The sequence below is a fragment of the Helicoverpa armigera genome, chromosome 31, assembly GCF_030705265.1.
Source record: "Helicoverpa armigera isolate CAAS_96S chromosome 31, ASM3070526v1, whole genome shotgun sequence".
In the NCBI taxonomy this organism is placed as follows: domain Eukaryota; kingdom Metazoa; phylum Arthropoda; class Insecta; order Lepidoptera; family Noctuidae; genus Helicoverpa; species Helicoverpa armigera.
In genome coordinates this window covers 3,067,888-3,094,443 of record NC_087150.1, presented here as the reverse complement: position 1 = coordinate 3,094,443, position 26,556 = coordinate 3,067,888, and the positions used below count along the sequence as shown (strand labels likewise).

The 26,556-nt window shown below is 41.1% G+C and overlaps 2 protein-coding genes across 2 annotated transcripts in view; both read right to left on the bottom strand.

Annotated features, from left to right (window-relative positions):
• Positions 1 to 15,189, bottom strand: part of LOC110383521 (zinc finger protein 354A) — a 30,711-nt gene extending 15,522 nt beyond the window's left edge. The window contains exons 1-8 of the mRNA XM_064043236.1: positions 14,892 to 15,189; positions 13,883 to 14,023; positions 13,254 to 13,467; positions 12,311 to 12,440; positions 11,760 to 11,888; positions 10,985 to 11,102; positions 10,023 to 10,235; positions 342 to 469 (exon numbers count right to left, since the gene is read on the bottom strand). Of these exons, the coding sequence (XP_063899306.1) occupies positions 342 to 469; positions 10,023 to 10,235; positions 10,985 to 11,102; positions 11,760 to 11,888; positions 12,311 to 12,440; positions 13,254 to 13,467; positions 13,883 to 14,023; positions 14,892 to 15,032 (1,214 nt within the window). The 5' untranslated portion in view covers positions 15,033 to 15,189. The remainder of the gene's footprint in view (positions 1 to 341; positions 470 to 10,022; positions 10,236 to 10,984; positions 11,103 to 11,759; positions 11,889 to 12,310; positions 12,441 to 13,253; positions 13,468 to 13,882; positions 14,024 to 14,891) is intronic.
• A 1,037-nt stretch (positions 15,190 to 16,226) lies between these two features.
• Positions 16,227 to 26,150, bottom strand: LOC110383523 (transcriptional repressor CTCF). Its single transcript, XM_064043225.1, has 12 exons — positions 25,920 to 26,150; positions 25,338 to 25,460; positions 24,390 to 24,538; positions 23,760 to 23,917; positions 22,543 to 22,967; positions 21,727 to 21,812; positions 21,147 to 21,266; positions 20,599 to 20,733; positions 19,954 to 20,050; positions 19,262 to 19,347; positions 18,231 to 18,333; positions 16,227 to 17,082 (listed from the first exon to the last, which is right to left on the bottom strand). The coding sequence occupies exons 1-12, from the start codon at positions 26,055 to 26,057 to the stop codon at positions 16,765 to 16,767; spliced, it is 1,938 nt and encodes a 645-aa protein (XP_063899295.1). The 5' UTR covers positions 26,058 to 26,150; the 3' UTR covers positions 16,227 to 16,764.
• Between the last annotated feature and the right edge of the window lie 406 nt (positions 26,151 to 26,556).

The window sequence follows — 26,556 nt, the reverse complement described above, 5'->3', positions numbered from 1 at the left end:
CAACCCGTGCCGATAAAGAATGGGATTAGACATCGCGACAGCTGTATTCAACTCTCGCTCATGTGCTATAGTGTATGAGCGAGAGGTAAATACAGCTGTTGAGATTTCTTATCCCATTCTTTATCGGCACGGGTAGTATGTCCCTTGCAATTTTATAACGGCAAAAGATACAACTTTTGTAAATATTTCAAGTGTCCAACTATCATGATTCATTAGATACAGCCTGGTCCCAGACAAACAGCGAAATCTTCCCATTTTACACCCTCATAAGTTTAACGAAAGTATACGGAGGAATTTGAGCCTGCTACTTTTTGGGAAGTCGGTTAAAAATAAGCACTTACTTGAAAAACATATCGCACTCCAAACACTGGTACCCCTCTATAGACGTTTTAGACAGCAACTTGCGCAGATCACCCGGCTTAGGAGGCGTTGACACCGCATCTTTATCTTTACCTTTCTTTTTACGACCCTGGAACAAAAGATAGCATCTTTTTAGGTTACAGTTGGTATAATGGAGTATATTTTCATAACGAGGATCAAAGAAGGATGTAACACGATATTTTTAACAATCATTGGATCCTACTCCACAGCAATACGGCTGCATCAATTTTTATCAAATTTAGTGGGAAAGTAGCTAAACAAATGGAGAAGAAACCCAGGGCTATTATATATCTCAGATCTCAAGTCTAGAACTTACAATTTTGAGTCTTTTATAAAATCAGTTGTCATCTAATTGGTGTGGAAGTAGCTAGAAAATTGAGGAATATAGGCTAAGCATGGGCGCAATTTCACTGTTTTAGTTAGTGGCAAAACTTGGATTTAAAAAAAAGTCGGTCAAAATAGTTATTTTTAAAACTTTTTCCCAAGTAGTTAAGTGCTTTTCAAAATATTTCCATTATTTTATTTATTTAAATGATATGTTTTCGTTGGAGTACAGTCATGTAGGACGTCCTCAGGCACGGTGGAGTGATGACTTGCGCAAGACGGCTAGCAGGAGCTGGATGCGAGCAGCCGAAAATCGATCTCAGTGGCGTGCACTTGGAGAGGCCTATGTCCAGCAGTGGACTGCGATAGGCTGATGATGATGCTATGCTAGCTATTTCACCCGACTGCGAAGAAGTCCTATAATGTTTTAGCGACTTACCTTGGAAGTCCTCACGTCGCCAATCTTGATGAGGAAGTAGCTAGAAAGATGGCACGTTAAACTGTAGGTCCCGGCTGTCATTGAACATCCTTGGCAGTCGTTACGGGTAGTCAGAAGCCAGTAAGTCTGACACCAGTCTAACCAAGGGTATTGGGTTGAGGGGGTCAGGTAAGGCAGTCGCTCCTTGTGGCACAATAGTACTCCGCTGCATCCGGTTAGACTGGAAGCCAACCCCAACATAGTTGGGAGAAGGCTCGGAGCTTGTTACCTTAGCAGTGTTGTTGTCAGCAATCTTGATGGTAGCGTTGTTGTAGCCACGAGCCCCTCTGTATGTAACCTGTATGTAGCCACGAGCCCACTTTACTAAGTAGCCATGAGGCCCCTTTCCTATGTAGCCACGAGCCCCCCTCTTAAGTAGCCACGAGCACCCTTAAGTAGCTAGGTAGCCACGAGACCCCCTTTCCTAAGTAGCCACGAGCCCCCTTTTCTTAGTATGTAGCCACGAGCCCCATTAAGTAGCCATGAGCCCCCAAAACTGTATTAGACACAGTTGGCCTGTCTCAAACGACGAGCTTTCTTGCCTAAATGACTAGATGTTTTTGTGTGAAATTTGAGGTCGTTACCTTAGCAGTGTTGTTGTTCACAATCTTGATGGTAGCGTTGTTAGTGTGTCTACTGAGATGTGCGGCCACGTGCTGCTGTATCGGCTTGCAGGTGTACTCCGCGTGCGGACACAGCTTGCACCGGTAGCGCCAGTAGTGGCACAAGCTGTGGGGGGACAGCCTGTCCACTGCCAAGCACCACCCGCCTATACAGGTAGCCACGACCACCCTTAAGTAGCCACGAGCCCCCTTAAGTAGCTAAGTAGCCACGAGCACCCTTAAGTAGCTAAGTAGCCACGAGCCCCCTTTCTAAGTAGCCATGCGCCCCCAAAACTGTAGTATGACTCACTGGGATGGGGATGTAGCTAGAAATATGGTCAACTGTGTTAAGACACAGTTGGAAGTGTCTTAGAAGACAACCTTTTTTGACCAAATTACTATATCTTACTTACCTTTTATGACACAACGGCTGGATATTTTTGGATGAAATTTGGTGGGGAAGTAGCTAGAAATATGGGCAACAATATTGACTACATACTTACTTAATCTTGCAACTGTGTTAGACACAGTTGGCCTGTCTTAAACGACGAGCTTTCTTGACTAAATGACTAGATGTTTTTGTGTGAAATTTGAGGTCGTTACCTTAGCAGTGTTGTTGTTCACAATCTTGATGGTAGCGTTGTTAGTGTGTCTACTGAGATGTGCGGCCACGTGCTGCTGTATCGGCTTGCAGGTGTACTCCGCGTGCGGACACAGCTTGCACCGGTAGCGCCAGTAGTGGGACAAGCTGTGGGGGGACAGCCTGTCCACTGCCAACTACCACCCGCCTATACAGGTAGCCACGACCACCCTTCTTAAGTAGCCACGAGCCCCCTTCTTAAGTAGCCACGAGACACCTTCCTAAGTAGCCACGAGACACCTTCCTAAGTAGCCACGAGCCCCCTAAGGCGACTCACTGACCGCCTATTTACCTACCTAATATTGCAATTGTATTAGACACTTTAGGCCTGTCTTAAAAGACGAGCTTTCTTGACTAAATGACTAGATGTTTTTGTGTGAAATTTGAGGTGGTTACCTTAGCAGTGTTGTTGTTCACAATCTTGATGGTAGCGTTGTTAGTGTGTCTACTGAGATGTGCGGCCACGTGCTGCTGTATCGGCTTGCAGGTGTACTCCGCGTGCGGACACAGCTTGCACCGGTAGCGCCAGTAGTGGGACAAGCTGTGGGGGGACAGCCTGTCCACTGCCAACTACCACCCGCCTATACAGGTAGCCACGACCACCCTTCTTAAGTAGCCACGAGCCCCCTTCTTAAGTAGCCACGAGACACCTTCCTAAGTAGCCACGAGACACCTTCCTAAGTAGCCACGAGCCCCTAAGGCGACTCACTGACCGCCTATTTACCTACCTAATATTGCAATTGTATTAGACACTTTAGGCCTGTCTTAAAAGACGAGCTTTCTTGACTAAATGACTAGATGTTTTTGTGTGAAATTTGAGGTGGTTACCTTAGCAGTGTTGTTGTTCACAATCTTGATGGTAGCGTTGTTAGTGTGTCTACTGAGATGTGCGGCCACGTGCTGCTGTATCGGCTTGCAGGTGTACTCCGCGTGCGGACACAGCTTGCACCGGTAGCGCCAGTAGTGGGACAAGCTGTGGGGGGACAGCCTGTCCACTGCCAACTACCACCCGCCTATACAGGTAGCCACGACCACCCTTAAGTAGCCACGAGCACCCTTAAGTAGCTAAGTAGCCACGAGCCCCCCTTTCTAAGTAGCCACGAGCCCCCCTTCTAAGTAGCCACGAGCCCCCCTTCTAAGTAGCCACGAGCCCCCCTTCATAAGTAGCCACGAGCCCCCTTTTCTTAGTATGTAGCCACGAGCCCCCCAAAACTGTATTAGACACAGTGGAAGTGTCTTAAAAGACGAGCATTTTTTCACAAAATGACTAATGGTGTTGGGTGAAATTTAAGCGACTTACCTCAAGTCTTCTATGACACAACGGCTGGTTATTTTTGGATGAAATTTGGTGGGGAAGTAGCTAGAAATATGGACTATAATATAGACTATATACCTACCTGATATTGCAACTGTATTAGACACATTAGGCCTGTCTGAAACGACGAGCTTTCTTGACTAAATGACTAGATGTTTTTGTGTGAAATTTGAGGTGGTTACCTTAGCAGTGTTGTTGTTCACAATCTTGATGGTAGCGTTGTTAGTGTGTCTACTGAGATGTGCGGCCACGTGCTGCTGTATCGGCTTGCAGGTGTACTCCGCGTGCGGACACAGCTTGCACCGGTAGCGCCAGTAGTGGGACAAGCTGTGGGGGGACAGCCTGTCCACTGCCAACTACCACCCGCCTATACAGGTAGCCACGACCACCCTTAAGTAGCCACGAGCACCCTTCTTAAGTAGCTATGAGCCCCCTTCCTAAGTAGCCATGAGCCACCTTCCTAAGTAGCCATGAGCCACCTTCTTAAGTAGCTATGAGCCACCTTCCTAAGTAGCTATGAGCCACCTTCCTAAGTAGCCATGAGCCCCCCAAAACTATAGTATGACTCACTGGGATGGGGATGTAGCTAGAAATATGGCCAACTGTGTTAGACACAGTTGGAAGTGTCTTAGAAGACGACCTTTTGACTAAATTACTATATCTTACTTACCTTTTATGACACAACGGCTGGATATTTTGGATGAAATTTGGTGGGGAAGTAGCTAGAAATATGGACTATAATATAGACTACATACCTACCTGATATTGCAACTGTATTAGACACATTAGGCCTGTCTTAAACGACGAGCTTTCTTGACTAAATGACTAGATGTTTTTGTGTGAAATTTGAGGTGGTTACCTTAGCAGTGTTGTTGTTCACAATCTTGATGGTAGCGTTGTTAGTGTGTCTACTGAGATGTGCGGCCACGTGCTGCTGTATCGGCTTGCAGGTGTACTCCGCGTGCGGACACAGCTTGCACCGGTAGCGCCAGTAGTGGGACAAGCTGTGGGGGGACAGCCTGTCCACTGCCAACTACCACCCGCCTATACAGGTAGCCACGACCACCCTTAAGTAGCCACGAGCACCCTTCTTAAGTAGCTATGAGCCCCCTTCCTAAGTAGCCATGAGCCACCTTCCTAAGTAGCCATGAGCCACCTTCTTAAGTAGCTATGAGCCACCTTCCTAAGTAGCTATGAGCCACCTTCCTAAGTAGCCATGAGCCCCCCAAAACTATAGTATGACTCACTGGGATGGGGATGTAGCTAGAAATATGGCCAACTGTGTTAGACACAGTTGGAAGTGTCTTAGAAGACGACCTTTTTTGACTAAATTACTATATCTTACTTACCTTTTATGACACAACGGCTGGATATTTTTGGATGAAATTTGGTGGGGAAGTAGCTAGAAATATGGACTATAATATAGACTACATACCTACCTGATATTGCAACTGTATTAGACACATTAGGCCTGTCTTAAACGACGAGCTTTCTTGACTAAATGACTAGATGTTTTTGTGTGAAATTTGAGGTGGTTACCTTAGCAGTGTTGTTGTTCACAATCTTGATGGTAGCGTTGTTAGTGTGTCTACTGAGATGTGCGGCCACGTGCTGCTGTATCGGCTTGCAGGTGTACTCCGCGTGCGGACACAGCTTGCACCGGTAGCGCCAGTAGTGGGACAAGCTGTGGGGGGACAGCCTGTCCACTGCCAACTACCACCCGCCTATACAGGTAGCCACGACCACCCTTAAGTAGCCACGAGCACCCTTCTTAAGTAGCTATGAGCCCCCTTCCTAAGTAGCCATGAGCCACCTTCCTAAGTAGCCATGAGCCACCTTCTTAAGTAGCTATGAGCCACCTTCCTAAGTAGCTATGAGCCACCTTCCTAAGTAGCCATGAGCCCCCCAAAACTATAGTATGACTCACTGGGATGGGGATGTAGCTAGAATATGGCCAACTGTGTTAGACACAGTTGGAAGTGTCTTAGAAGACGACCTTTTGACTAAATTACTATATCTTACTTACCTTTTATGACACAACGGCTGGATATTTTGGATGAAATTTGGTGGGAAGTAGCTAGAAATATGGACTATAATATAGACTACATACCTACCTGATATTGCAACTGTATTAGACACATTAGGCCTGTCTTAAACGACGAGCTTTCTTGACTAAATGACTAGATGTTTTTGTGTGAAATTTGAGGTCGTTACCTTAGCAGTGTTGTTGTTCACAATCTTGATGGTAGCGTTGTTAGTGTGTCTACTGAGATGTGCGGCCACGTGCTGCTGTATCGGCTTGCAGGTGTACTCCGCGTGCGGACACAGCTTGCACCGGTAGCGCCAGTAGTGGGACAAGCTGTGGGGGGACAGCCTGTCCACTGCCAACTACCACCCGCCTATACAGGTAGCCACGACCACCCTTAAGTAGCCACGAGCACCCTTCTTAAGTAGCTATGAGCCCCCTTCCTAAGTAGCCATGAGCCACCTTCCTAAGTAGCCATGAGCCACCTTCTTAAGTAGCTATGAGCCACCTTCCTAAGTAGCTATGAGCCACCTTCCTAAGTAGCCATGAGCCCCCCAAAACTATAGTATGACTCACTGGGATGGGGATGTAGCTAGAAATATGGCCAACTGTGTTAGACACAGTTGGAAGTGTCTTAGAAGACGACCTTTTTTGACTAAATTACTATATCTTACTTACCTTTTATGACACAACGGCTGGATATTTTTGGATGAAATTTGGTGGGGAAGTAGCTAGAAATATGGACTATAATATAGACTACATACCTACCTGATATTGCAACTGTATTAGACACATTAGGCCTGTCTTAAACGACGAGCTTTCTTGACTAAATGACTAGATGTTTTTGTGTGAAATTTGAGGTGGTTACCTTAGCAGTGTTGTTGTTCACAATCTTGATGGTAGCGTTGTTAGTGTGTCTACTGAGATGTGCGGCCACGTGCTGCTGTATCGGCTTGCAGGTGTACTCCGCGTGCGGACACAGCTTGCACCGGTAGCGCCAGTAGTGGGACAAGCTGTGGGGGGACAGCCTGTCCACTGCCAACTACCACCCGCCTATACAGGTAGCCACGACCACCCTTAAGTAGCCACGAGCACCCTTCTTAAGTAGCTATGAGCCCCCTTCCTAAGTAGCCATGAGCCACCTTCCTAAGTAGCCATGAGCCACCTTCTTAAGTAGCTATGAGCCACCTTCCTAAGTAGCTATGAGCCACCTTCCTAAGTAGCCATGAGCCCCCAAACTATAGTATGACTCACTGGGATGGGGATGTAGCTAGAATATGGCCAACTGTGTTAGACACAGTTGGAAGTGTCTTAGAAGACGACCTTTTGACTAAATTACTATATCTTACTTACCTTTTATGACACAACGGCTGGATATTTTGGATGAAATTTGGTGGGGAAGTAGCTAGAAATATGGACTATAATATAGACTACATACCTACCTGATATTGCAACTGTATTAGACACATTAGGCCTGTCTTAAACGACGAGCTTTCTTGACTAAATGACTAGATGTTTTTGTGTGAAATTTGAGGTCGTTACCTTAGCAGTGTTGTTGTTCACAATCTTGATGGTAGCGTTGTTAGTGTGTCTACTGAGATGTGCGGCCACGTGCTGCTGTATCGGCTTGCAGGTGTACTCCGCGTGCGGACACAGCTTGCACCGGTAGCGCCAGTAGTGGGACAAGCTGTGGGGGGACAGCCTGTCCACTGCCAACTACCACCCGCCTATACAGGTAGCCACGACCACCCTTAAGTAGCCACGAGCACCCTTCTTAAGTAGCTATGAGCCCCCTTCCTAAGTAGCCATGAGCCACCTTCCTAAGTAGCCATGAGCCACCTTCTTAAGTAGCTATGAGCCACCTTCCTAAGTAGCTATGAGCCACCTTCCTAAGTAGCCATGAGCCCCCCAAAACTATAGTATGACTCACTGGGATGGGGATGTAGCTAGAAATATGGCCAACTGTGTTAGACACAGTTGGAAGTGTCTTAGAAGACGACCTTTTTTGACTAAATTACTATATCTTACTTACCTTTTATGACACAACGGCTGGATATTTTGGATGAAATTTGGTGGGGAAGTAGCTAGAAATATGGACTATAATATAGACTACATACCTACCTGATATTGCAACTGTATTAGACACATTAGGCCTGTCTTAAACGACGAGCTTTCTTGACTAAATGACTAGATGTTTTTGTGTGAAATTTGAGGTGGTTACCTTAGCAGTGTTGTTGTTCACAATCTTGATGGTAGCGTTGTTAGTGTGTCTACTGAGATGTGCGGCCACGTGCTGCTGTATCGGCTTGCAGGTGTACTCCGCGTGCGGACACAGCTTGCACCGGTAGCGCCAGTAGTGGGACAAGCTGTGGGGGGACAGCCTGTCCACTGCCAACTACCACCCGCCTATACAGGTAGCCACGACCACCCTTAAGTAGCCACGAGCACCCTTCTTAAGTAGCTATGAGCCCCCTTCCTAAGTAGCCATGAGCCACCTTCCTAAGTAGCCATGAGCCACCTTCTTAAGTAGCTATGAGCCACCTTCCTAAGTAGCTATGAGCCACCTTCCTAAGTAGCCATGAGCCCCCCAAAACTATAGTATGACTCACTGGGATGGGGATGTAGCTAGAAATATGGCCAACTGTGTTAGACACAGTTGGAAGTGTCTTAGAAGACGACCTTTTTTGACTAAATTACTATATCTTACTTACCTTTTATGACACAACGGCTGGATATTTTTGGATGAAATTTGGTGGGGAAGTAGCTAGAAATATGGACTATAATATAGACTACATACCTACCTGATATTGCAACTGTATTAGACACATTAGGCCTGTCTTAAACGACGAGCTTTCTTGACTAAATGACTAGATGTTTTTGTGTGAAATTTGAGGTCGTTACCTTAGCAGTGTTGTTGTTCACAATCTTGATGGTAGCGTTGTTAGTGTGTCTACTGAGATGTGCGGCCACGTGCTGCTGTATCGGCTTGCAGGTGTACTCCGCGTGCGGACACAGCTTGCACCGGTAGCGCCAGTAGTGGGACAAGCTGTGGGGGGACAGCCTGTCCACTGCCAACTACCACCCGCCTATACAGGTAGCCACGACCACCCTTAAGTAGCCACGAGCACCCTTCTTAAGTAGCTATGAGCCCCCTTCCTAAGTAGCCATGAGCCACCTTCCTAAGTAGCCATGAGCCACCTTCTTAAGTAGCTATGAGCCACCTTCCTAAGTAGCTATGAGCCACCTTCCTAAGTAGCCATGAGCCCCCCAAAACTATAGTATGACTCACTGGGATGGGGATGTAGCTAGAATATGGCCAACTGTGTTAGACACAGTTGGAAGTGTCTTAGAAGACGACCTTTTGACTAAATTACTATATCTTACTTACCTTTTATGACACAACGGCTGGATATTTTGGATGAAATTTGGTGGGAAGTAGCTAGAAATATGGACTATAATATAGACTACATACCTACCTGATATTGCAACTGTATTAGACACATTAGGCCTGTCTTAAACGACGAGCTTTCTTGACTAAATGACTAGATGTTTTTGTGTGAAATTTGAGGTGGTTACCTTAGCAGTGTTGTTGTTCACAATCTTGATGGTAGCGTTGTTAGTGTGTCTACTGAGATGTGCGGCCACGTGCTGCTGTATCGGCTTGCAGGTGTACTCCGCGTGCGGACACAGCTTGCACCGGTAGCGCCAGTAGTGGGACAAGCTGTGGGGGGACAGCCTGTCCACTGCCAACTACCACCCGCCTATACAGGTAGCCACGACCACCCTTAAGTAGCCACGAGCACCCTTCTTAAGTAGCTATGAGCCCCCTTCCTAAGTAGCCATGAGCCACCTTCCTAAGTAGCCATGAGCCACCTTCTTAAGTAGCTATGAGCCACCTTCCTAAGTAGCTATGAGCCACCTTCCTAAGTAGCCATGAGCCCCCCAAAACTATAGTATGACTCACTGGGATGGGGATGTAGCTAGAAATATGGCCAACTGTGTTAGACACAGTTGGAAGTGTCTTAGAAGACGACCTTTTTTGACTAAATTACTATATCTTACTTACCTTTTATGACACAACGGCTGGATATTTTTGGATGAAATTTGGTGGGGAAGTAGCTAGAAATATGGACTATAATATAGACTACATACCTACCTGATATTGCAACTGTATTAGACACATTAGGCCTGTCTTAAACGACGAGCTTTCTTGACTAAATGACTAGATGTTTTTGTGTGAAATTTGAGGTCGTTACCTTAGCAGTGTTGTTGTTCACAATCTTGATGGTAGCGTTGTTAGTGTGTCTACTGAGATGTGCGGCCACGTGCTGCTGTATCGGCTTGCAGGTGTACTCCGCGTGCGGACACAGCTTGCACCGGTAGCGATAGTAGTGGGATGCGGTATGGGAAGATAAGTCGTTCTCTGCTATGTAGCAGTAGCAGACTTTGCAGGCTATTTGGCCGGGTTTCTGTGGACAAAAGAGGTGATGAAACGAGATTATTCGTAGTGGCCTACAGCCAATTTCTTCATCAAACATAAAAGTCAAAGTAATGTCAAAAGTAAAAGTAACGGTCAAATTCGCTTTTTCCATTAGTTTTGCTGTCACTTTAGCCTTGAAAAAACGAATTTGACCGTTACTTTTACTTTAGATATTACTTTGACTTTTATGTTTGATGAAGAAACTGGCCGCTAGTGGGCAAGTACTAATGCAACTATTCTAAGTTTGTATGTATATCTAAGTATATCTTAGACTGACTTCTGCCAGTGGTTTCACCCGCATCCCGTGGGAACTACTTCCAGTACCGGGATAAAAAGTAGCCTACAGCCTTCGTCGATAAATGGGCTATCTAACACTGAGAGAATTTTTCAAATCGGACCAGTAGTTCCTGAGATTAGCGCGTTCTAGCAAACAAACTCTTCAGCTTATAATATTAGTATAGATACCAATGACTATGTTTCGGATGGCACGTCAAACTGTAGGGCCCGGCTGTAATTGAACATCCTTGGCAGTCAAAAGCCAGTAAGTCTGACACCAGTCTAACCAAGGAGTATTGGGTTGCCCGGGTAACTAGGTTGAGGAGGTCAGATAGGGCAGTCGCTCCTTGTACTCAGCTGGTACTCAGCTGCATCCGGTTAGACTGGAAGCCGACCCCAACATAGTTGGGAAAAGGCTCGGAGGATGATGACATTAGTATAGAAAATAGATAAAAAACTCACCGCTCTATGAGCAGACACGAAATGATCTTCAACTTGCTGCTGATTATAGAAACCAATGATACAAAGCTCGCATTTGTAAACAGAACTCGCGTATTGAACTTTCTGCTTAGCTTCCTCTCTGAAAATAAAGAAAAAAAAAATATTAATTTACTAACTAGGCCCTCGGCTAAGACAAAGCTAAGACCCAGCAGGGCCAAGGTCTGTCGGGGCTGCGGGATTGTTCGCGCGAGTTACCGCGGCCCTGGTACATAAAAGGCCTACGACGGAACACGGCGGTTTGTAGTCAGTAAGAGTCTGACACTCCCTCACTAACAGAATTGATTAATCATAAAAACATCATAATTAGGGTAACATAAGGGTTCCATTCCCAATACGATCAATTGAGTGTGATGAGCATGCTTGTTGGCTGTGGTATGGGTGCTATAATATGTATTTGTAAGTATATAATATTATATAAAGTATATGTACTTTATCACCCATAATATAAGCTAATAAATATATAAAAAAACATATAGTCATGACGAGTTCTTCCGTGTTTCGGAAGGCACTTTAAATTGGTGGGTCCTGTCATTTGAACACGTTTGACAGTCGTTACGGGTAGTCAGTAAGTCTGACAACCAGTCTTACCAAGGAGCATCGGATTGCTCAAGTAACTGGGTTGACGAGATCAGATAGACAGTCGCTCCTTGTGGCACACTGGTACGCAGCTGCATCCGGTTACTGGAAGCCGACCCCAACATAGTTGGGAAAAGGCTTGGGAGATGATGATATTTACCTATAAGCCAGCATTTCAGTTTCGCTCATGTATTCAGTAACATATCCTAATTTCGGGTCCGTTTTTTCAATTTTCGGTTTTCTCTCTTGACACATAATTACTGTTTCAATTTTTGATGATGTTATAGGCCTGAAAATAAAGTAAAAATCATGTTAGTTTTATAAGCCATACAAGGAGGTAAAATTGGAGTGTCAGTTTGATGTATTATGTAATTATTATATTTCGCATTAAAAAGTTCATCAGATTTCATTTGAATTGTATGAACTTGCAAAAATGCTTGCTTTGAGGTTTATTTCAACATAAAAAAAATTCCCAATTCCAGTTGAAGCATTTACCTTAAGTAACTGTGATCGTATTTATATAGATTTTGAACTATATTTTATTATTAATTTAGTTATTAAATAAAATGAATTATAGACTATCTGTGTACCAAATTTAAATTAAATTGAAACAACATACATAGTTTCTTTCCCATTTATAATACTTGTCAAGACAATTTTTTTATGAATTAAAAAATATATTTTTTCAAAATTATATTATTGTTTACTCACCCAACAGTAAGATGCGGCATATCCTCTTTAATAGTATGTGTGAGAGGATCGGAAGACACGAGAGCATCTGTTCCGACTACTATGTGAGACATAACACCCGTTACAGGATTCTCTAACACTATCTGTGGTACTGTAACAAACATATAGAGTAAAATTATAGTACATTATTGAAGATTCAGTAAGACGTGGCAATTTCTCAAGAGTCTTTTCCTAACTATGTTGGGGTTGGCTTCCAGTCAACCGGATGCGGCTGAGTACCAGTGTGCCACAAGGAGCGACTGCCCTATCTGACCTCCTCAACCCAGTTACCCGGGCAATCCAGTGAGACAGGTGTCAGACTTACTGGCTTCTGACTACCTGTAACAACTGCTAATGTTCAATGACAGCCGGGACCTACAGTTTAAGGGCTAAACCGAAGGTCTGTAGATGTAATTTTTTTACGTGCCATCAGAAACACACACATGGCTTATTCTCTTTAATAGTATGTGTGAGAGGCTCGGAAGACACGAGCGCATCTGTCCCCACTACTATGTGAGACATAACGCCTGTTACAGGATTCTCTAACACTATCTGTGGTACTGAAACAAACATTAACTTAGTTTTACAACCAGTGGACAAAGAGCCAACCTCTCGAGTATGAGGGTGCGGGTACTTGCAACTTTGTATGTACTTTCTAAGTATATCTTAGACACCAATGACTGTGTTTCGGATGGCACGTTAAACTGTAGGTCCCGGCTGTCATTGAATATCCTTGGCAGTCGTTACGGGTAGTCAGAAGCCAGTAAATCTGACGCCAGTCTAACGGGTAACTGGGTTGAGGAAGTCAGATAGGGCAGTCACTCCTTGTAAAGCGCTGGTACTCAGCTACATCCGGTTAGACTGGAAGCCGAGTGAATATACTTGAGAAAAAGGCTCGGAGGGTGACGAGATAGAATAACCTTACCTTCAAGAATATGATCTTCAATATCCAGCAGATTACTGTCCCTCACGACTTGAGCCACTTCATAGTTCTCACTCTTAACACTTTGAGTGTGTGAGATGATGTACGCCCGGTCTTCGGGAGACGGAGAGTATTCAAAGTATATCTTGTCGTACTCTGCTTTTGTCTCTATCTCCAAGTTTGAGAGCGAGTGAGACATGTATGTGTGGTCCACGGTCTGAAAATGAGATTACGTTGAGCTAAATAGTTTTTAATACAAATTGTTTCTTCCGCATGTTGTGGGACCGTAATAAAACCGACCAAGTGCGAGTCGGAATCGCGCACGAAGGGTACCGTACAATTATTTATAAAACGGACAAAATAATCACGTTTGTTGAATGCCAAATATTTATTTCATTCTAGTTTTCAGTATTTGTTGTTATAGCGGCAACTGAAATACATCATCTGTGAAAATTTCAACTTTCTAACTATAACGGTTCATGAGATACAGCCTGGTGACAGACTGACAGACAGAGGAGCAAAAACAATAGGGTCCCGTTTTACCCTTTAGGTACAGAACCCTAAAAAGGCTGATAAGTGTATATTGTATCTCCAAATGTACAAATAAAATAGCTTCCCCAATAAATACATACCTCCTGCGTCCTGCTCAACGCCAACACTCGGAGATGCTCCTGAGCGCTGTGGACTTGCCATTTGAACTTCTGGAACCTCTTCATCAAAGCCAGGCATTCCCAGCAAACTAGGTGATCCATCTCTGGTACAGATTCTCCAAACTAGAAGATTTTATATGACTTTATGATGTTTGAAAGTGATAACGGGGTATAATTATAAAACTATAATAACTATCCAATAAAGTTAAAGCTTCTTTAAATCTATTGCTGACTCTTTCTTTGTTAACAAGATAAAAAGTTCTAGTAATACTTTTCATTATCATCATCCTCTGAGCCTTTTCCCCAACTATGTTGGGATTGTATTGGGTTGCCCGGGTAGCTGGGTTGAGGAGGTCAGATAGGACCGTCGCTCTTTGTGGCACATTGGTACTCAGCTACATCAGGTTAGACTGGAAGTCGGCTTCCCGGAAGTTACCCGGGCAACCCAATACGCTTTGGTTGGACTGGGCTTCGGACTACATTTAATGAAGCTTTAATTTAGATTGTGGTTTGGGTATTAAAATATGTATTTGTACATTAGTATTTTGCTAAACGTAATTTATTAGTTGTGTTAGCACCCATGACACAAGTTAATTAATAATTAAGTTACCATGGGGCTAGTAATAGCGCTAAGACGACCCACTGACCGCGAAATTTCTTATGTGTGTCGGTCAGTGTTGCAAAAGGTGTGCAAAGGATTCAGGACTTGGTCAGTGGGTTGTCTTAAGGATTTAAAAGAAATCTTATAAATGACCAGCTTTTCAGTTCTCTTACATAGAATGACCAAATATAAGACTAAGGACCCTTTGCTACACTCTGATCCTGTAGTTTTCACAAACTTAACACACAGATAGAAATCAAAGAATCTACGAAAGTCACCAACACTCTACGAACAAAGCCATAAATATACATATTATGACCTTATTATTTACGTAACGCTAGCTTCAAGTAAAATCAAACTTAAATAAAGTAAAAAACGTTTGAAACTTACCCTATCACCCGCGAAATCGTACATTAATAAACGGAATATTAGATAAACCTGCGGTGAATTATTTAAATCAAATAAATCTCGATCACCGCTCAGACAAGTGCCGCATACATTTCTGTATCCTGTATCAACGTCCTGCTCCATTTTACTAACTTTCAAAATTTACTATAAGTTTATCAAAACTGTTTATTTGTTGTGATAATTCGAACCACAACAAAAAGTAATACTCCCATGTAAAGTAGACGAAAATTGATGAACAACGTAACACTGCACTGCGACACCACAAAATGGCTTCCTTACCAAGTGTTGCTGTATACAAAAAAAAGTTTTTCATACGTTTGCGTTAACAGTTATTCCATTGTAACGCAGTAAAAATAAATGTTATTATAATATACTGAACATTTTAGTATAATAAGTTCATACATAAAACAACAAAAATACCATGTTTCTTTAGTATTTCATGCAAGAAAGAAAAAAATAAAAACCGTAAAAATCAGAAGTTAGTGCAACTCTAGAGTGACCAAGGAGCTTGTTGATTATATGGAGAGCAGCGTGAGGAACAAGAATTTTACAGTGGTGCTGGAGTGGTCTTATATGTTATAATTATTTTATTTATGTTACAATGATTTTGATTACCGATCCTTTTCTACTCTACAGGGGCTATACTTGATTGTTTAATATGCACAGAGTTAAAACGAATTGTATATGGAAAATAAAGCTATATCAATTAATAAATTATATCATACAAGATTGCCCGCGTCCCGTGGGAACTGCTGCCTGTACCAGCGTAAAATATAGCTTGTGTTACTCGGGAAGTGTGTAGCTTTCCAACAGTGAAATAATTTTTCAAATCGGTTCAGCAGTTTCAGAGCCTTAACAAAAATGTTTCCTCTTTATTAAATTATCATAGATTGGCCAATCAACACCGAGCAGAAAGCTAATAGTTTTCATTTTTATTTTCTTCACTTGTAGCCAATTGAGGACAACCACTTTCAGAGGTTCAAGGATAAATTAAATAGGTTTATTAAACAAATCAAGTTGAAAGAACACTATCTTTCCTCTCTGTCATAGATGTATATAGTATTTATTTTATATTTATATATATATATGTATTTAAGTAGTTTATGTTAGTGATTATATATTGGTTATATCTTCTTTCTTTTTACACTGTCTATCTGTACCTATCTCTTCTATTTCTAACTCTCCCATAACGGGCCTGCTGGAAGAAATTTCATTAGAGATAAGCTGTGCCCTTGTACAATTTTTTCCTATTATTTATTATTGTTTGTGTTCTATGTGTACAAAAGTGTTAAATAAATAAATAAATAAAAGTAAACATACAGGAAAATAATCAAATATTTATTTTCAAAACAATAATAATCACATTAAGTGAAATTTTCATTAGTCTTTCAGCTAGGAAAATCAATTTATCTTATAAAATATATTTACAGTATTATTTTATACAGTAGTATTTATTTTTTACAGTATTAAACAATAATCTATATAAGGGCAGAGCTAGTAACGTTCCTCGTCCCCCTCGCACCCGCATGTTGTCGCGCTACTTTCTTAGGAGATTTTGCGTTATGACATCTCCGCTAGTCATTTTGTTTTCCATGGTTATAGGCCACCTGCCGGGGCTGTGGGATTGTTCGCGCGAGTTACCGCGGCGCTGGTACATAAAAGGCCTACGACGGAACACGACGGTTGTTAGTCAGTAAGAGTCTGACACTCCCTCACCGCTGCTAACCCACAGCGGGAAGGGTCATTTGATGATTTTTGCAGTCGTTAAAAAAAAGGTTGTAGGCCACATGCGAATACTTTTGCTCGGAATATAGTTACAAACCGCCATTAAGTGTGGTGGGAAGTGTACTAAAAATTACGAAATAATATATTCTTCAGTTGTAATATCATCAATCTCTAGTTTTATTTTATCTATATCTGTGTCCGAATCTTCTTCGGATTTTAAAAATTCAACTTCTGTGTATATTTCCTCGCTTTCTTCTCCAACTTCTGATGTAAATTCTCCATCTTCAATCTTTATTTCTTCAATATCCATTTCAGTTTCAGGAACTTCTGTAGTATATTCTTCATTTTCAGTTTTTATTTCTTCTACATACATTTCTTGTTCAGGTACTGAGTCGCTGTCGTGAGCCCAAACGACATGCTTGCGGAATTCTCGCCGCGAACTAAATTTCTGAAAAAAAAAAAAACTAATTTCAAGATTTTTTTTTACCTCAAAATCTATACATTGTATTTTAAAATAAAATAAATCTATATTTACAAAAACTTAAAACTAATAAAGGACGACGAAATTTATCCTCATCGCTGTCACCCGGAAGTGTACCTAAAATGCTAAATACAAGTGAAAAATTCAAAATTACAGCCAAATAAGTGCTTTTTTGCTTGTTATTTTTAGTTTAAAGTTACATATATTATTTCTGCAAATATAAAATAATAAAAAAACCACTATATTTAACTACTATAATATATTTCTTTTCTTGCAAATTATTTTAATTTATTTTTTTAAGTTTTTTTGTTAATTTGCTTTTTTGTACCCAATTATCATCTCCCTTTAACCCGATGGTTGACTGGTAGAGAATGCCTTGTGGCATTAAGTCCGCCAATGTACCATTTTTGTACATAAAGAATAAATAAATTTAAATAAAATACACTCGCGAGCAAAAAAAAATGGAATCACCCCCTTGCGCTATACAAATACAACGATTGTCAATGATACAATATTTACAAAATTTTAAAAAATATTTTTTTATGCAAGTGACAACTGTAAATTAAGGAAAATTTTTACCGACTGATAGAAGTTTCTACTGCTTTAAAAAGCTGTCGAACACACATACATACAGGTCAAACTGACAACCTCATTTTTTCGAAGTCGACTATAGTCTGATTTTTAATTCGAGTCAGTAAAATGACATTTCCAGTGTTGCACAGTTTTAAAAAAATAGGGTCCCAAATAAATAGTCATGTGGAAAATCGAGATTTTTAAATCGAGAATTAAAAGTTAGTCTAGATTACATTCATTTATTTATTTGTACATACATTAAATTTTTTTATTAATATCAAATTGGCTTTATATTAACATAAATATGTAATTTACGGAAATTAAACTGAAAACATGTAATTAAATATTACATAAAATACTGTTGTTATATTTTTTTTTCTTTATTGGCAGGACTAAAATCATGACTAAACTTCTAAGTCGATCGATTGTGGAACATCACTATTGTAGTGGGTCACCCTTTTTTGTGAAAGTGACAGTTGCCCCTGTCATTTTACTGACTCGAATTAAAAATCAGACTATAAAAGAAATTTTTCTCAACTCACCTTCAGACACGTGGCACATGAAAAGTTTCGAGTCAAACTGTAGATATGCGCTTTCAACGCGGCTTTGCCCGTGAAAAACTCTTCACAATGGTGACATTTTACACTGTGGAAAATATACCAATTAAAAAACATATCTGTGATGATGATGATGTCCTCCTAGCCGATTATCGGCTACGGCGGCTGTTCTCATGTAAGGAGACTAGCCAACTACGCAGGACATATTATAGTGCACAAGCATTTGCGCAGACACAGGTGCACTCACTATTCCTTAACTCTCATAGCCCGATGGGACGGTAATCCGACACGACCGGAGAGAGATCAGGCGCAGGACCGACATTTACGTGCTCTCCGATGCACGGGTGTATCAATCACCAGCTTCCAGGCTCCGGGCTGCTCCGTGAAAGTCTTCTAAAACCCACAAAGCGATTTCGGCCCGACTCGGGAATCGAACCCGAGACCTCGTGCTCAGCAGCCGCGCTTGCGACCACTAGACCAACGAGGCACATATCTGTACTTTTATACTATCCCTACTAATATTAAAAATGCGAAAGTAACTATATCTGTCTGTCTGTTACTCTTTCACGTCTAAACCACTGAACTGATTTTAATAAAATTTGGTACAGACATAGAGTTGACCTTTAGGAAGAACATAGGATAGTTTTTATCCCGGTCTTTTGAAGAATTCTCTTGGAAAAGCGATGTAACCGATGTCTGTAGAACTTATGTAATCCTTTCAGGCTTATTTGAAATCAAATATAATAGACGTAAATTATTTCCTTAATTTTAATTAAATATGTATTCAATCTTATACATGTAAAATGACCTAAAAGACTTGACTGACAAACTTAGAACCCTATTACCCTGCAAAATTGTAGACCACAGATACTGCGAACATTTTACATAAAAATGTAACGTTTTGTCATCGGTCGGGTTATACCCGCCATCTTGAAAAAGTGTCATTCTTTGTTTACATTTTGGCTCACGGCTCGGTGAATAGGGTATAGAAATTAAATAAAAATATAAATACGTACGCTATCGTTTCTTTACGTTTACATATCTTGCTGGCCAGATGAGAATCATTGGGGGCAGTCTTTTTACTCTTTCTTCTCTTTTTAGGCTGAAAAAAGAGCTTATTTATGATTCTCAGTCCCTTCAACACACAAACCAAAAAAGTTAAGAAAAAAAAAACCCGGCCCAGGCCTTGAACCCCAGACCCCGCGCACAGCAGCCGCCCTAGTGACAGCTAGACAGACAGCAGTTTATATAACACCTCTGAGCAGTCGGGTAAAACATTGTAAAAATGAGGGCACGATTCTGCTATTTTACTTAAGCGACATACGATTCACATCCGACTGAGATCCAATCACGACTCAATTACGATTGAAGCGTATGGGGCATTCCGTTATTTTTTCTTTGAAATAAACGTATTTATCCGTTTCTGTCATTCAATAATGAATCATATTGTCTACAAACGATTTACGATTGCAATATGATTGTAGAGCAAACTACCGTATAGAATAGACCAAATGGCAGACCAATAGCAAACCAATCGAAATTCATTTGAATACGATTAGTCTTATATTAGTAGCAGAATGCCCGATAAATAGATAATCGGTTAAAACTGCTATTGCGATTCAATTTCTATTCAATTTTGACATTATTAACTTAGGAGAATCGGGCCCCAGTAAACATATTTTTGTGAAGTCGCTAAAAAAATACATACCACTTTATGAATTTCCATATGATGGTTTATGTGGCCAATTTTTTTATTTCTATTGCGTATAGGATATATGACGACTTTTGGCTTTTTGGGCGCATTTCTAAAACAAAACATTAACTTAAATATCGTTTATTTTATCAAAATGAAGAGAAAATTTTATGCACTTTCTAAGTACCTATATCTTCGGATAGCACATTAAACTGTAGGTCCCGGATGTTAAAGAGCATCCTTGGCAGTCGTTACGAGTAGTCAGAAGCCAGTAAGTCTGACAACCAGGCTTACCAAGAGGTATCGGGTTACTCGGGTAACTGGGTTGAGGAGGCCAGATAGGCAGTCGCTCCTTGTGGCACACTGGTACTCAGCTGAATCCGGTTAGACTGGAAGCCGACCACAACATCGCTGGGAAAAGGCTCGGGAGATGAGGTGTGCGTTATGATAGTATGAATCTATCTATAATATAAAAATGAATCGCAAAATGTGTTGGTAAGCGCATAACTCAACAACGCCTGGACCAATTTGGCTAATTCTTTTTTGTTGTGTTTGTTATTGTCAGGAGAAGGTTCTTATGAAAAAAAAAATAGGGTAAAGTAGAGAAGTCAGTTGACGGGAGCGAAGCCGCGAGCAAAAGCTAGTATTATAATAACATACTTGCTTTGTTTAAGTTTTTCTGCAGAATTCACTTGAACATCATGATGTAATGGGTCTTGAGGAACTTTATTTGTTTTATCAACTTTATTCATAATGTGGACAGTTTTTATATGATGAAACTTTTCATTCATATTTCTGAAAAAAATTAAGACAATTAAATGGCGTCAACGGCCAATTTCGGCCACGGCGGCTGTTCTCACTTAAGGAGATCAGCCAGCTGCGCAGGACATACTATAGTTTGTGCACATTTGCTTGGACTGCGGTGCACTCACTATTCCTTCACTCTCATAGCGCGATGGGACGACAATCCGACACCACCGGAGAGAGATCACAAGCAGGACAATTAAAGTCTATGCACGGATGAAGAAAAGATAGCGGAGATGCCATAATGCAGGTAGGTCAGGCTTCTACTTTGGTTTTAATTATATTCGCAAAGAAAATTATAATGTAAACAATTGTTATTATTTGACAGCTTCCGCAAATGTTGTAAACGCTACGCATCGCCACCGTCGCGCACATAGCCAATAAATAAACTTAGAAAAACTTACTCGAAAACTTGACAACAAGGCTCACAAATAAATTTGACATCACCGTGCAAAAGGGAAATATGTTTCGACATTTTCTTCACGTCATTCGTCCTATACGTACACTTCAGGCACTGAAATACTCTGAAAGGTTATATCATATCAAAATCATTACAGTTAGTCCGGTCAAAATAGACATTTGAAATAACAAAAATTCCCGGAAAGCCAAATTTTGGTGGAGAGCTTGGGTTTATTATTACAAAGAATATTTTCGAAAAATAAATAACTTAAAACGCGTCAAAAAATGCATCCCCATCGCTGTCAACTGGGAGCGTACCCAAGAGGCTGAGCGGCAGCATTACCTCGTTGGATGGCCATGCTGATCCTTTGTTTTACTAGGATAGTTTTTTTTTGTGTTGTAAATATCTATGTAAATAAAATTATCAAAAACCTAAAATTTTGAGTTTTGACCTCGAATAACTTTTGAGCACACATGGGATCGGACAGGGATAAAAATTCTGGCATTTTAATATCAGTCAACCCTTCTGTTACTGAACAATAAATCTTATACCTATTAAATAAGAGCGATATTCGAATAACTTACATGAAATGGCCCTTATAATGATCGTCTCTTAATACTTCATTGGTGAACCTCAATTCACATATATCACATTCATAATCACCATATGCCTGTAATAATTACATATAGAAAAATAATATCGGCACATATTATAGTGCAGTGGGTCGGATGGCACGTTAAACTGTAGGTCCGGCTGTCATTGAACATTCTTGGCAGTCGTTACGGGTAGTCAGAAGCCAGTAAGTCTGACACCAGGCTAACCAAGGGGTGTTGGGTTCCCCGGGTAACTGAGTTGAGGGTGGGAAAAAGGCTTGGAGGATGATGACATATTATAGTGCATGCACATTTGCTTGGACTGCGGTGCACTCACTATTCCTTCACTCTCATAGCGCGATGGGACGACAATCCGACACCACCGGAGAGAGATCACAAGCAGGACAGTAACGTGCTCTCCGATGCACGGGTGTATCAATCACCAACTTCCAGGCTACGGGCTGCTTTGTGAATATTTTTAAAACTTACAAAGCGATTTCGGTTTGAACACTAAAGGCTCTGAAAATAATGAACCGATTTGAAAAATTCTTACACCGTTTGGAAGCAACACTATCCCACTACCCAAACGAAATACACATAGTACGTTTTTTATGGGAAATCATCAAATGACCCCTCCCGCTGTGGGTTACGCGCGGTGAGGGAGTGTCACTCTTACTGACTAAAAACCGTCGTGTTCCGTCGTAGGCTTTTTATGTACCAGCGCCGCGGTAACTCTTTCGAACAATCCCGCAGCCCCGGTAAGCCTTGGTCCATTGGAGAGAATACATATTACTGAAAATTACTCACCGGTTCATGTTGTAAACTATGTTCCTTCAATTCCTGAGAATTCGGAAACTGGTCAATACAAAGCTCGCACTTAAAAACAGACCACTTATAAGCATGCCTAGATCTCTGCTCGTTCCTAAACTTTTGGACCTCACTTCTAGATATTAACTTTAATTCATAATCTTTTTCTGCACCTCTGACATAACTTTTAGATTTATCATTATCGAACAAAAACGCTAAAGTCTTATAGTCTTCAAATTCTAAATATTGTATAACTTCTTCAACACCGATGTCCGGTATTTTTATATGTTCTTGAAACGTTTTTTTGATTTCGTCGCTAATTTTGTCCATATTTGTCTTAACTAATAATGCTGGTTTTTGAACGTATATTTCTGAATTGGATATAATGTCTTCGTCAAGTTCTTCAGTTGAATCTGATATTGGATCTGAAATTGTGATAAAGATATAATCATCGGCACGAACCTCGAGCTCTGACCTTCAACTGCGCAGAAGTAATTTATTGGGTCCCTTTTGTGGTATGAAGTGAGGCGCGGGGGCGGGCTAAAGCGGTGATTGGCCCGCATCGCGTCATAGCCGTCACTCGGAGTTGGTTCTTTGCTAATAAATCACTTCTGCGCAGATGAAGGTCAGCGCTCAAGATTCGTGTCGATAACTCTACTAAGGTAGGTGGTGGCCTAGTGGGTAAAGCCAATCTCTCAAGTATGGGTGTGTGCTCTCCAGGTCAGGCAAGTACCAATGCAAATTTTCTCTTATATCTTGGGCACCAATGAGTGTGTCAGAGGGCTTGCCGTCCCATCGGGCTATGAGAGTGAAGGAATAGTGAGTGCACTTGTATCTGCGCAAATACTCGTGCACTATAATATGTCCTGCGCAGCTGGCTGATCTCCCTATATGAGAACAGCCGCCGTGGCCGACAATCGGCAGTGGACGCCATTATTATTGGGCTGTCCGGGTAACTGGATTGAGGAGTTCAAAAAGGCAGTCGCTCCATGTGTCACACTGGTACTCAGCTGCATCCTGTTAGACTGGAAGCTACCCCTACATAGTTTGGAAAAGGCTCGGAGGATGATGACTGGGCTGCCCAGGTAACTGGATTGAGGAGTTCAAAAAGGCAGTCGCTCCATGTGTCACACTGGTCGCTGCATCCTGTTAGACTGGAAGCTACCCCAACATAGTTGGAAAATACTCGGAAGAAGACGAAAGATAAATAAACTTACCAGAAACCACGGCAGGAGACTTGGCCGTATCATTTGAAGCTTTTGACAATATCGCGGTTGGTTGAATCAACTCTTCAAAATCACTTGCCGTAGAATTAGGTACCAATAAATGTTTCACGAGTTTAGAAGACTTTGTCACAGGCTTGACGACGACAGGGCTAAAAAGTAGTGATTCTAATTAGTCCGCATTTTAGATTAGACAAAAAATATTCGACACGTATTTTTAGGGTATTAACTACTATATTAACGTATTTAATTTAATGTGATTAGGTACGACACACCCGATAATATATAACGAAGACGAAGTAATTACTGTTTTTCATTCGCCAAGCTTACCCACGGAAATAAGACGGAGACAAGTATATCTTAGACACCAATGACAGTGCATCGGATGGCACGTTAAACTGTAGGTCCCCGCTGTCATAGGACATTATTGGCAGTCGTTACGGGTAGTCAGATGAGAGTAAGTCTGACACCAGTCCAACCAAGGGGTATTGGGTTGCCCAGGTAACAATAGAGGGAGTCAGATAGGGCAGTCGCTCCTTGTAAAGTACTAGAACTCAGCTACATCCGGTAAGACTGGAAGCCGACCCCAACATAGTTAGGAAAAAAGCTCGGAGGATAGCTTACCCATGGATTTTTTTATTAGTGTTACTTAATTGTTGTTGATCTAAACGAGGTGATTGTTCATCTGGTTTTTTTATTTGGTTTGGCATTCCCGGTAATATGTGAACAGTTAGAATTTCTGTACATTGGAGCGTTGACATTCCTGCTGTTAACTGAAACAGAAAAAGATAAATAAATATCCCTACTTATTACTTATTATACATGCGAAAGTAAAGCCACGTATTCACTGGGAAACAATGTTTCAGATACACAGTTTCTGAAACATCACGTAGATGTTTACAGCAACAATGTTTCGGAAACTGCCTTCCACACCGTCAGATGTTTACAATATGTCGCCCGAGGAAGTAGTGTTGTTGTGTGGTGCCTACATTTATTTGCATAAGGCCATTTCTAGTAAAAAGAAAAGAAAAAGAAAAGAGAAATTACTTGCTATGAAGACATTTATTTGGCGTTTATAAACAAATGAAACACGCGTCCACACTTGTATGCACATAAAAATATATAATAATAAACACGTAGTGTTTACAGAAACAAAATTATATGTTTCTGAAACAAAATTATTTGTTTCAGAAACACGTAGATTTTGTTTCTGAAACAGTGTTTATAAACAATTGTTTCTCAGTGAATACATGGCTTAACTCTGTCTGTCTGTCTGTTACGCTTTCACGTCTAAACCACTAAACTGATTTTAATAAAATTTGGTACAGAGATAAATTTGACCTTGAGAAAGAATATAGGATAGTCATATCGCGTTTCCAAGAGAACTCTTCAAAAGTCCGGGATAAAAACCATTCTATGTTCTTTCTCAAGGTCAACTCTATCTCTGTACCAAATTTTATTAAAATCAGTTCAGTGGTTTAAACGTGAAAGGGTAACAGACAGACAGACAGACGGACAGAAATACTTTCGTATTTATAATATTAGTAGGGAAGTATAGATTTTAATACTTACAGAGACGTTCTTGGTTATAGATAAGGTCTTGAAAAATTGTGAAATTTTTAATTTATTTTGGAACACTTTTATCTTTTGAATTATGAGCTTACATTCCCAGCACACAAAATGGTTACCTGAAAACTGAAAAAAAACTTTTATAAAAAAAAAAGGATCTTACACTGTTCGCCAGGCAGTAATCTTAACAGTCTAACCAAGGGGTATTGGGTTGCCCGGGTAACTGGGTTGAGGAGGTCAGATAGGGCAGCTACATCCGGTTAGACTGGAAGCCGACCCCAACATAGTTGGAAAAAGGCTCGGAGGATGATGACTGTTCGGCAGGCGGGCAGTTCCCGGCTGGCATTTGAACATCTTTGACAGTTGTTACGGGTAGTCAGAAGCCAGTAAGGGTCAGTGGGTGGTCTTAGGGGCGGAGTTAAGCCTAAGATATACTTAAAAAGTACATACAAACTTAGAAAAGTTGCAATCGTACTTGCCTGACCTGAAATAGAACCCGCGCCCATCATACTTGAGAGGTTGGTTCTTTGCCCACTAGGCCACCACGACTGAAACATCTACGTAATTAAAAGAAATAGGAATTACCTTGTTATAATTAAAAAATGTGGGGCAGAGTAATATTAGAAGTTCCCTGTCTTTTAGAGGACTCATTTTTCGCAGGAAACTCAAGCAAATACAACATCTTGTTCGTATTGTCGGTCCTTTCGGTATATTAGGTGCCATTTTGAGTGAATAAAACAAGTCAATTTATTTATTTTGTTATAGTTTTCAGATAATCGTTCAAAACAGAGCGTTTTTATGACATTGACGTTTAATAATTTTGAAAGATAGAGTAGTAACTAGCCGTTTGTTTCATAAACCGGTAATTTTCATTTAAATCCGGTAAATCAAAAGCCCTTGTTACCTTCTTCAAAACAAGTGTTGACATTTCATTGGACACGTCAATGTCACATAAATTCACAGCTGTTTCTTGTGTTTATTTATTTTATTTCAATGTTTTATTTACTGAAGAGAACTAATAAATAAACTACTGAACAGTTATAAATAATTGAATGATTAATTAAAGTGAATAAAATGGAGGAAATAAAATATGGTTACATTCCAGGTCTTTTCTGTCAGACCTGTTTAAGTTCGGACCGTAATGTTACACCAGTCGGCGAATTTTTTGAAATACTTAAAAATATTTATTGTGACATAAACTACGTAAGTTATCAATAAAATC